General features: G+C 43.8%; 1 protein-coding gene across 1 annotated transcript; it reads right to left on the bottom strand.

The window, feature by feature from the left end:
- Positions 1-320: 320 nt before the first annotated feature.
- LOC136677314 (polymeric immunoglobulin receptor-like) lies at positions 321-9,037 on the bottom strand. The gene is made up of 6 exons (XM_066654831.1): positions 8,998-9,037; positions 8,304-8,612; positions 6,310-6,633; positions 4,695-4,799; positions 728-768; positions 321-482 (listed from the first exon to the last, which is right to left on the bottom strand). Exons 1-6 carry the CDS (start codon positions 9,035-9,037, stop codon positions 321-323), a joined length of 981 nt encoding a protein of 326 aa, XP_066510928.1.
- Positions 9,038-11,811: the final 2,774 nt, after the last annotated feature.

Below are 11,811 nucleotides of genomic sequence, written 5' to 3'. Positions count from 1 at the left end.
AGACAACATAGTAAAAGTTAAAACCCTCAATAAACAAATGCTTACATATAAAGAGTTTCAGTAAGCTAAAATAACAATAATTATTAAAAAAGATGCTCCATTGACTGGAATAACAAATATATATTCAACACATTTTGTTAGTAATGCAGTATATTAAACAAATATGCAAATAAATAAAATGTCATATGAATCCTGAATTCTGTGTGAGATTATTTTTCCATTATAAGCTATAGGTTTAACAATTTCATTAATTTCATAGTTTGCAAAGTAACAGTTCATGAGTTGTTCCCAAGATTGGTTTCTTCACAAATATTTAGAATTTAGACTTCTTGTAGACTCTGGTAGGCTGAATCTGATTGGTGGGCACTCTGAGCTAAATTCTGGTAGACTGAATCTGACTGGTGGCTTTTGGCCTTTGGGGTGTAGTACTCTGGACTTATGTTGATGTTTCTAGGTAGATCATTTTCATAATCATTAGTAGTCTAAAATAAAACACACACATACGCATTAATAATTTATCTGGACTTAATAAAAAAATATAATAATAAAATAATACAAATAAAAATTAAAAAAATCCTAGATCTGCTATGTTTGATAATGGCAATAACCTTTAAAATAGATATTTCTAAATACATTATATAAATACATTATACACTTTTAAAAATTGTAAGGTCATGAGGAGAATCAGGTTTAAGGCCCAGTTTTCCATGAGTCACTTTTTACTTACTGTATTGAGTGTTGCTGTCTGGTTGTCCAATGTGACTAAACCTACAGAACAAGAGAATTCAAAATCTGTATTATACAATCTCCCTCCTGCATGTCTTCCTGCCTTGTACCCAGTGATTTCAGGTTAGCTCCACACCCACCGCGACCCTGAACTGGGAATGATTTGTACAAGGAGGAACTGACATCCCTAGGATATTATACACGGGTATTTTAAGGTTAAGAATTACATTCCAACCAAAGCTACTTGTCTGACCTTAGACTCCAAACTGAGGTTAAACCTAAACTTTGGATGCAAGTAGAATTTTTAATGGTGACTGTCAGGAGCGAGGGGCGGATTGAGGGAGGCGGACGCACTCGCTAAAACACAGCTTTTTAATAAAGGAGAATAACAAAACAAAGATACATTAACATAACGAAAACAAACAGGGAGCTAACCAGGCTAAACTAAACAAGGGGAGCTAAACAGGGCAAACGGGACTGACAGACTAAAGAGAAAACGAAGGAACGAGAGAGGAAAAGAAACTACGACACGAAACAACGACTAGGGAAACAAACACGGAGAAACTGTGGAGACAGACGGACAGACTCGAAAACACGACCGACTAGACATGAGAAAAGAGAAATGAGAAATGTACGACAAACAGGACGTGACACAAGAGGGCTTAAATACAGACACAAACGAGACACACCTGGACAGATAACGAGGACGGGTTAACACATGACACGGACGAGGAGGCGGGACGAGGGCGGAGACAAGGATATAAACAAAACATAGCCATGTGCGAATAAAGCACATGGCGGGGACAACAGACTGACAGGACGAAGGCGTGACAGATGCCCCCCCCAAGAACGCGCAACTCCCGGGCGCGTACTCCTAAACCCCCCAGGAGCTGGCACTGGAGAGGGCACGGAAAACAAGACAGGACAACAAACCAACGGGTGACAGGACTCAGGACAGGACGGGAACAGACACAGGAGCTGGGGACACGACAGGACCGAATATATGAGACGGGACATGACAGGAGACTGACAAAGGGGGGCAGCAAGAGACGAGAACGGACTGGACAGGACAGGAGTGGACACATGGGACTTGACAGGGTTTTTGACATTGGACATGACACTGGATGGAAACAGGGACTGGACAGAAGACGGGACAGGTGACAGAACTTGGTGCTGGGACTGGACGGGAGCAGAGACTGGTGACAAGACACTGGACAGGATAGGAACGTTAGACTGGACAGGGGTACGTGACTGGACAGAAGACAGGACAGGTGACATGACACTAGACTGGAACGGAGACGGGACTGGAGACTGGACAGGGGATTGGAAGGGAAACTGGACCGGAGACAAGACAGGTGACTGGACATTGGACGGATACGGGAACTGGACGTGAGACAAGACAGAGGGTTGAAACAGGGACTGGACAGGACTGACAGGGGACTGGACAGGAGACAAGACAGAGGGTTGAAACAGAGACAAGACGGGTGACTGGACATTGGACGGATACGAAGACAGGACGTGACTAACAGGGGACTGAACATGAGACAAGATAGGGGGTTGAAACATAGACTGGACAGGGCTGACAGGGGACTGGACAGGACTCACAGGAGACTGGACTGGACTTGGTAGGGGAACAGGGACCAAGACGTTTACGGGGACAGACATGAATACAGTAACAGGTACAGGGGCAGAGACAAAGGCTGACACGGGTACTGGGACAAGGACAGAGACGGGAACCATGACAGGGACAGACAAGGGAACCAAAATAACAGGGGGGTGCCCAGGACTGGCTAATGTCTGTGGGGCAGTCTGAGGAACCAGCCTGGGCACAGTTCTGGGGATCGGCCCTGAAGTCCTTCGGGCCGACCTACGGACATGGACAGGAGAGGCCGTAGCCACAGTCACGGGGACAGGAGAGGCCGTAGCCACAGTCACGGGGACAGGAGAGGCCGTAGCCACAGTCACGGGGACAGGAGAGGCCGTAGCCACAGTCACGGGGACAGGAGAGGCCGTAGCCACAGTCACGGGGACAGGAGAGGCCGTAGCCACAGTCACGGGGACAGGAGCGGCGGGTGCCGCCGTAGTCACGGGGACAGGAGCGGCGGGTGCCGCCGTAGTCACGGGGACAGGAGGGGCGGGTGCCGCCGTAGTCACGGGGACAGGAGGGGCGGGTGCCGCCGTAGTCACGGGGACAGGAGGGGCGGGTGCCGCCGTAGTCACGGGGACAGGAGCGGCGGGTGCCGCCGTAGTCACGGGGACAGGAGCGGCGGGTGCCGCCGTAGTCACGGGGACAGGAGCGGCGGGTGCCGCCGTAGTCACGGGGACAGGAGCGGCGGGTGCCGCCGTAGTCACGGGGACAGGAGCGGCGGGTGCCGCCGTAGTCACGGGGACAGGAGCGGCGGGTGCCGCCATCACGGAGACTGGAGCGGCGGGTGCCGCCATCACGGAGACTGGAGCGGCGGGTGCCACCATCACCGACACAGGAAGCCCCGCAGCAACGTCCACGGGGGCAGGGGAACCTGCGACGTCGTCCACGGGGGCAGGAGAACCTGCGACGTCGTCCAAGGAGGCAGGGGGGCCTGCGACGTCGTCCAAGGAGGCAGGGGGGCCTGCGACGACGTCCAAGGAGGCAGATGAATCTGCGACATCGTCCCTGAAGACAGGAGAGGCGCGCGTCGCGCTCACGAAGACAGGAGAGGCGCGCGCCGCGCTCTCGAGGACAGGGGTTTGTGCTGCTCACCGGGCTCGCGCTGGAGCTGTAAAGGGTTTAGGGGGTTTCACAGGCGCACCCATTAGATCCCCTCGAGGTGCGCCCCTGTTAGCCTCAGACCTCAGAGCTACGGAGGTGAGGCTAACAGCCCCTACCCTTAACGCCCCCCCAAAAAATTTCCCCGGACCTGAGGGGGTAATCCTCCAGCGAGGGGGGAACTCCAGCACGGTTCTTCCGCCGACTCTTTCGACTCCCGCTGGCGCAACTACTCGATTCCCGAGTCGACTCCTCCGCTATAGGATCCGGAGCAGTGCCAGGCAGGAGCTGGAGCCGGCGACTCCATTCCGAGGCTGCTTTCAAAGCCTCCCCCACAGGATCTTTGGGGCCTGTGCGGAATGGAGTCCGACGAACGGCACATCCCTTGAGATAATAGTCTGTGCTAGCTGCGTCCTGGTGGTCGTACATTCTGTCAGGAGCGAGGGGCGGATTGAGGGAGGCGGACGCACTTGCTAAAACACAGCTTTTTAATAAAGGAGAATAACAAAACAAAGATACATTAACATAACGAAAACAAACAGGGAGCTAACCAGGCTAAACTAAACAAGGGGAGCTAAACAGGGCAAACGGGACTGACAGACTAAAGAGAAAATGAAGGAACGAGAGAGGAAAAGAAACTACGACACGAAACAACGACTAGGGAAACAGACACGGAGAAACTGTGGAGACAGACGGACAGACTCGAAAACACGACCGACTAGACATGAGAAAAGAGAAATGAGAAATGTACGACAAACAGGACGTGACACAAGAGGGCTTAAATACAGACACAAACGAGACACACCTGGACAGATAACGAGGACGGGCTGACACATGACACGGACGAGGTGGCGGGACGAGGGCGGAGACAAGGATATAAACAAAACATAGCCATGTGCGAATAAAGCACATGGCGGGGACAACAGACTGACAGGACGAAGGCGTGACAGTGACACACCAATGTGGGTTTAAATTTGTTCAAGACTAGGCTTACACAAAACCAGCACTAAGAGTGCTAGTCTGATTTGAAGTGTAATGCTATGTTAGCGGCCACAAACCTTATGTATTAAACAGATTTACAGATCTGAATCTATGACAGTGTACAATATCTGTAGTGCCACAGTTCTTACCACAATGACAAGTGATAATATATATATAGTTAATGTTAATATGCACATTAATTAATTAATATGTTTATGTGAATATGCACACTTTCTCTTACTGTGTCTCAGTTTGTAAATCAGGACTAGTCCTCCAATCAGCAACAGCGTCACACACACACTCACAGTGAGGATGATGATGATGATAATAATAGCGGTAGAGGAACCTGTAGACAAAACAAACAGAAAATGACACTGAGGGATTTTAGACATGATAAAAATCTAATAAATACAAAAGTAACATGCATTTATATTCCCTGTAAATTAACGAGAAACCATTTCATAGCTAATAATTGGAACACTTATTAATAGAAAAAAAAGTTATTACATTGTAGAATGATCTTACCAAACAGACGTGTTAGCCACCTTCTAAAATGAACTGAGGTGGCTTACATTTACAACTGAGGCTTGTTAAATTAAGTCTTTATACATTTGCTTTTATGCCATTCATGAAAATAATACACTGCCTTATTGTGTAAAATACAAATCTTATTGTGTAAAATGTAAATAAATTCAAAATGTGATGATATGCAAATTGTTTTAACACCATTTTATAGTAAAAAAGTAAAAAACTCTGTTTCAATGTAATATTGGATCAAATATTCACATTACAGAAAGGTGTGACAGGGCCATGTTTACCACTGCATTTACTTCCTCTCTTCTTTTCACAACACTTTGCCCAGAAAATTATATCGTCTGCATAGCAACATTTTGCTCCAAAACCTGTAAAAAATTGTTCAGCACTAACAGGGACTTTACAGAGTTATGTGATGGGTACTAATGCACACACGTGTCTTCATGGATGCTTGGTTTTGCCAGATGATCCCTCTGCTCTTTAGCCTAGAGGATTCAGCACAACAGCGCTATATATATATATATATATATATATATATATATATATATATATATATATATATATATATAAAATTTTGATTTGTCGGACCACAGGATACTTTTCCTCAGACCTCTTAACTGAGCTCACAACAAGGTAGTGAAAAAAATCACAGCCAGCTAATGCTGTTTTTCTGCCTTGCATCCTGTATATAGAGATTTATTTACCTGTGCTGAACCATCTAATATTATGTGCTGTAGATGAAATCCCCTGAGTACTATTTTAAGTTGAGAAACATTATTTTTTAAATGTTGCATTATTTGCCCATTTTGTTTTTCAGAGTGGTGAACCCCTCCCAATTTTAACATCTGAAAGTCTCTGCCTTTCTGAGACTTTTTCAACCCAATCATATCACAGACCTGTTGGCATTACACACTTATACAGTCTTTTTTGCTCATAGTTCCCACAAAAAAGGCAATTTTGATGCATGCAACACATTGTGTGTGTTTTTGGATTGTGGGAGGAAACCCACGTGAAGAACACGCCAAACTCGGAGCGGGACTCAAACCACAACCCCAGGACCTGTGTGAAAGCGACACTACCTGCTGCCCACCTGATTTGCATATAACTGAATTCTGTATTTATGTACATTTTTCAAACAGTACACTCTAGAAACTTATTGAACCAATCTTGGCAGTTTTACCTGTGATTAATAGGAATCTGTTCCTATTTAAATCAAATTTCAAATAGTTAAAAAGGACCCCAGGGTATGGTCCAGTCACAGATTCTCATACTGAAGTAGATTGTGTTTCAGTTTGTAAAAACATTACAGAAAAATTTCTTACCAGTGACCTGCAGTTGAATCTCTGTGAAGAGGGATTCGTAACTGACTGATTCTCCTCCACCCAAAGCTCCACAGTAATAAACTCCTCCATCTTCTTCTCTCACATCACTGATTCTCACACTGACAACTTTGGAGCTTGTGTCGTCAGAGACGGAGAATCTGCCTTTCTGAGACTCTGTGGTATCTGTGATTAAATCTATATTTCCATTGGTCTGTCTGTAGAAAGCTTTAGATGTTGTAGTAAACTCCTCTGGATATGAACAGCTGATGGTGACAGTGTCTCTCAGAAAACCAGTCATTCTCTCTGGACCCGAACAACACGGATCTGTCAAACACACACTGTGCATTAGTTTATAATTGTCTTCACAAGTGGTTTTTCAGCCACCTTGATTACAGCAGTCCCTCCACAGTGACACTGTGCCTGCTGTATGTTGGACAGTTAGCGATAACACTATTTTTAGATCTGCGTTGTTATTGTTAACTGTTATTTTAATTAACTGTTAAAATACTCATAATGTTATATTAGATATATAGCAGTCACAAATTTTGTGTTTTGTTTTCTTAGGGTTTTTTTTCCCCATTGTCTGTAACCACTTATCCAGCTCAGGGCCATGGTGGGTCCAGAGCCTACCCAGAAACATTAGACATAAGGCTGATTTCACACACTGACATTCACTCACACCTAAGGACACTTGAGTTGCCAATCCTCCTACCAACATGTGTTTGGACCATATTATACTGAAAATGTATATATATTAATTATATATATATATATATATAAGCAACGGGGCGGCACGGTGGCGCAGCAGGTAGTGTCGCAGTCACACAGCTCCAGGGGCCTGGAGGTTGTGGGTTCGATTCCCGCTCCGGGTGACTGTCTGTGAGGAGTTGGTGTGTTCTCCCCGTGTCCGCGTGGGTTTCCTCCGGGTGCTCCGGTTTCCTCCCACAGTCCAAAAACACACGTTGCAGGTGGATTGGCGACTCGAAAGTGTCCGTAGGTGTGAGTGAATGTGTGTGTGTCTGTGTTGCCCTGTGAAGGACTGGCGTCCCCTCCAGGGTGTATTCCCGCCTTGCGCCCAATGATTCCAGGTAGGCTCTGGACCCCCTGCGACCCTAAATTGGATAAGCGGTTACAGATAATGGATGGATATATAAGCAACACTTTTTGCTCCCTGAATATATAAGACTTTATCTATGTTCACAACAGGCCCCAACTTTTTCCTTCCAATATTGTTCATAAATTTGTCTAAATCTGTGTTAATGAGCACTTCTCCTTTGCTGAGATAATCCTTCCACCTCACAGGTGTGTCATATCAGGATGCTGATTAGACAGCATTACAATTGCACTGGTGTGCCTTGGGCTGGCCACAATAAAAGGCCTCTCTGAAATGTGCAGTTTTATCACACAGATGTTGCAAGTTTTGAGGGAGCATGCAGCCAGCTGTTGACTGCGGTAATGTCTACCAGAGATGTTGTCCATGAATTAAATGTTCATTTCTCTAACATAAACCATCTCCAAAGGCATTTCAGAGAATTTAGCAGTACATACAACTGGCCTCACAACCGCAGACCACCTGTTACCAAACTCCACATCCAACATCTTCACTTTCAAGATTGTCTGATACCTGCACCCAGACAGCTGCTGCAAAACCAAAGAATATCTGCACAAACTGTCAGAAAGCGTCTCAGGGAAGCTCATCTTAACCACACCAGCCCCCCCACCACCCCCAGACCTTTGAGGTCAGCTCATGAAAAATGGGAGCAAAAACAAAATTATTGCATTTATATAATAAAGTAAATTATAATGAAGTAAAATAAAGTAAATTAAAATAAAGTAAAATAAAGTAAATTATAATAAAGTAAATTTCAGAATATTGTTTTCTGTTTTAGGAATCGCTCAGTTTATATTACTAGAGAATTAGGATTATGATATGAAACTTAACTCTAATTCTACATGTTATTTCTTCTGCAATGTAGACTGATAAAGATAATCACATGTAATCACTGTCAGGTTCACATCATGACTCCATCTTCCAGATTCTCCACACTGATACATTCCACTATCTTCTGATCCCAGTTGTTTTATGAGCACTGTGAACTGCTGGGAGTTATCAGAAACAGAAATCCTGCCGTTCTGAACCCATATATTCTGTTGGTATGAATGAGCTGATTTTGTGGAATCACACTCAGATTGTGTTTTCATTTTGCAAAAAACCTTTGGTCGCCATGAATAGCGTTTGTGTTTACAGGTGATTATAACACTTCCTCCTGTGAATCCAATCACATCAGAGCAGTCCACTGCACCTGTCAATCAGAGTCAACACTTCAGTCATCTCTTCACATCATTCAACTCCTCAGTTTTACTATCATACTAACACAGTTTATTATCATTTACACAGAATTTACATGAACTGTGTTCTGATACATGTTCATGCAGATATTTAGAATCTGAAACAATAGCATTCAACAGCTCCTGAGCCAATGGTTCTCATTGTGGGTGGAGTTTGGGCTCAAGCAATGAGTGCATTGTTCCTAATACTGAGAAGTGTAAAATGCCATTCCTCCTAGTTTTCTCATATTTAAAGCATGAAAATACCAAGAGTGCACAACAACACTAACATCTTACACTGCAGAGTTTGAGCAGTGTATGTTTGACATTAATGTGGCTCTGTGGTTGTGTATAACTGACCTGAGATCAGGTAGAGGGTGAAGATGAGAAGATTCTTCATTCCGACCTAAACCTCAGTCTCAGTGATGTTCAGAGTTCAGAGTTCTGTTAAAAAGTAAAAATTTAAAAGTGAAAACATATGGTTATATTTTTTCACTTTACTAAGGTTATCTTCTGAAGATTGGCGCTCATCAGCTGCAGAAGATTATGTCAGCTTCTTATTGGATGTGGGCTAATTGATTCAGCCACTCTAAGAGAAACACAGTTGTAGTCTGCCCACCCTTTAGGACATCTACCAAAGCGGAGTGAGGAAGCATGCTGGCAAAATTACAACTGCCCTCTCTCATTCTGAACATCAACTCTTCCTGTCAAATCCCTCTAGCAGAAGATTCAGGGCCATCAAAACCAGGACAACAAGTCATGCCAGCAACTACTCTAGTGCTGCATTTCCTTGTAATGGTGGTGGCTTATCAGGCTTGAGTTTTGTTAAACCAGCAAAATTAGCCACCATGTGTTTGAAAGATACGATCCAGGTGCCAAGCAAAAAAGGAAGGATAGCTCTAAATATATTAATATTATTACAACTATTATTATAAGTTTACAATAAATATGGAGTATAGTGAGCAGCACTATGATTAAACCCAGGCTGTATTTGTACTCTTCCCATGCCCTACAAGAGCCACACAATAGCTCTAACATGCCTAAAAGAAGATAGTAAGGTGGAGTACAAAGACTCTCAGTCCTTTTACCAATATTACCAGCCGTTTCTATTGACCCACACTTGAGACAAGACACAGCAATAAGTGTCTCCATCTGAGCCCTTACAAACTCCTCTGCCCAGATGTAGGGAGTTGAACTTGATTAGCCTTGGGTTGTGTGCACAGTCTCCCTCTGCTGGCTGAAGGCCCACCAGCCAGGTGCCCATCCCTTACATTTCTGAAGTGAACAGGTGACTTTTTTCCTGAGACCAGGCTTTTCTCCCTGAAAGATTACAATTTTAGTTTTGTCCAGATTGACAGTCAGGGCCCATTTCTGATAGAACTGCTCCAGCAGACCCAGCTGCTGCTGTAGCCCCAGCATTGTGGGGAACAGAAGCACCAGATAATCTGCATAGAGCAGGGTTTTAACCCCAGCTTGTTCAGGGTGAATCCTGGCGCTACAGATTACTTCAGTAATTCGTTGATATACATAGTGAACAAGGTTGGACACCAGCTGCAGCCCTGTCTCACCCCATGGCCCTGAGTGAAGTATTATGTTGATTGTTTCCAAATTATATACAGCATTTATTGTTTAAGTTCATGGATCTAATAATGTCCTACACTTTACCACCTGCACCACATTTCAGAGTCTCATGAAATAGTCCAAATAGATTCAAAAGGTTTTTTAAAGTCAAAAAAGCATGAAAATATTCAGATTGTTTGTTTATTTATTTATTTATTTATTTGATTTGATTGGAACAGCAATGCAGTCATTTCATACGGTTAAAAAAGCCATTCTGAGTCTTTCTCAGGACACTGTGCTCAGTATGGAACACCTTATCCTGGCATTAATGCTAAACCAGAGAGAGCAGGATTGGGGAATATCTCTCTCTCTCTCTCTCTCTCACACACACTCTCTCTCTCTCTCTCTCTCTCTCTCTCTCTCTCTCTCTCTCTCTCTCTCTCTCTCTCTCTCTCAGCAATTCTGTAAAAGTTGTTTCTGTATCTAATTGAGAAGTAGGAGAACTGACCTGGTATCAAGAAGAAGGTGAAGATAAGGAAGATCTTTATGTTCACTGATGTTCAGATGGACTTCTGTCCATTACTTATCCACCACTCCATCTCTGTGTCTATTCTAAGAGTGGTATGATCCTTGTCGTCTCATACCACCCTTTATCTGTGCCTCTGCCTCTTTTCTGTCTGCTTTGGTCAGTTCCTCTTAGTTCCCAAAGTGTCCAAGAAGACTTCCTAGCACCCTGTCTACCCAACTTCTGTGTTGTACTTTAACCCCTGCACCACATTTCAGAATCAAAATAGTTCAAATAGAATCAAAGGTTTTTAACGTCCAAAAAAAAGCATGAAAATATGTTACGGTATTTTATTAGTTTTTTTGATGTGATGGTGTCAGTCCTGTGATGATTTAGTAAAAAGCCAATCTGACTCTTACTCAGGACACTGTAAGGAACATCTTTTCCTGGCATAAACAGTACGGGAGAACCATTTCCTCTTGTTATAATATTGATCACACAGATGCCCTGGTAGTTGTTGGTGCCAAGTTTGTTTCAAATGTTCTGGATTAGGGCATTTCTCCCTTTAGTGTCTCTCTGTCTCTGTCTGTAAAAAGTAAATAGTTTCTGTAGTTAAATGTGAAGTAGAAGAACTAACCTCTTGTTTGAGATGATGATGAGGAAGGTCTTTCAGAAGAACTTCAGTCCGTCATTCATTTATTTTTTTGTGTCTGTTCTAAGAGTGGTATTTTTCTTGTCGTCTCCTCCAGTCACATAAATGATATACACACGTCATCTCTCTTCATACTCACGTCACCTTATTCTGCATCACTTTATTTAGGCTTGGGTCCTTCTGACCTCACCTCACACACACACACACACACACACACACACACACACACACACACACACATTAACACACATTCAGGTTAATTACAGTCTCATCTGCATAGGAATCAGAAGCTCATAGAACCCCTCTCTCTCTCTCTCTCTCTCACACACACACACACACACCTGAGTGGGTGAATTTTAAAGTAGAATAATTCACCCATTACAAGGTTTCTTTGAATGTGTTTTCTATTTTTTAAACATAACGTGTTTCCATCTCTAATTACTTTGTCCACCTCACT

This window comes from Hoplias malabaricus, chromosome 2, assembly GCF_029633855.1.
Source record: "Hoplias malabaricus isolate fHopMal1 chromosome 2, fHopMal1.hap1, whole genome shotgun sequence".
Classification (NCBI taxonomy): Eukaryota; Metazoa; Chordata; class Actinopteri; order Characiformes; family Erythrinidae; genus Hoplias; species Hoplias malabaricus.
The sequence above is the reverse complement of the archived record's forward strand: the minus strand, read 5'-3'. Positions and strand labels throughout refer to the sequence as shown.

Coding starts and splice junctions, on each gene's coding strand:
- LOC136677314 (XM_066654831.1), bottom strand. CDS start 9,037: ATGAAGAATCTTCTCATCTTCACCCTCTACCTGATCTCAG. Junction 4,800..6,309: donor GATTCAACTGCAGGTCACTG/GTAAGAAATTTT, acceptor TTTTGTCTACAG/GTTCCTCTACCGCTATTATT. Junction 483..727: donor AGACAGCAACACTCAATACA/GTAAGTAAAAAG, acceptor GTTTTATTTTAG/ACTACTAATGATTATGAAAA.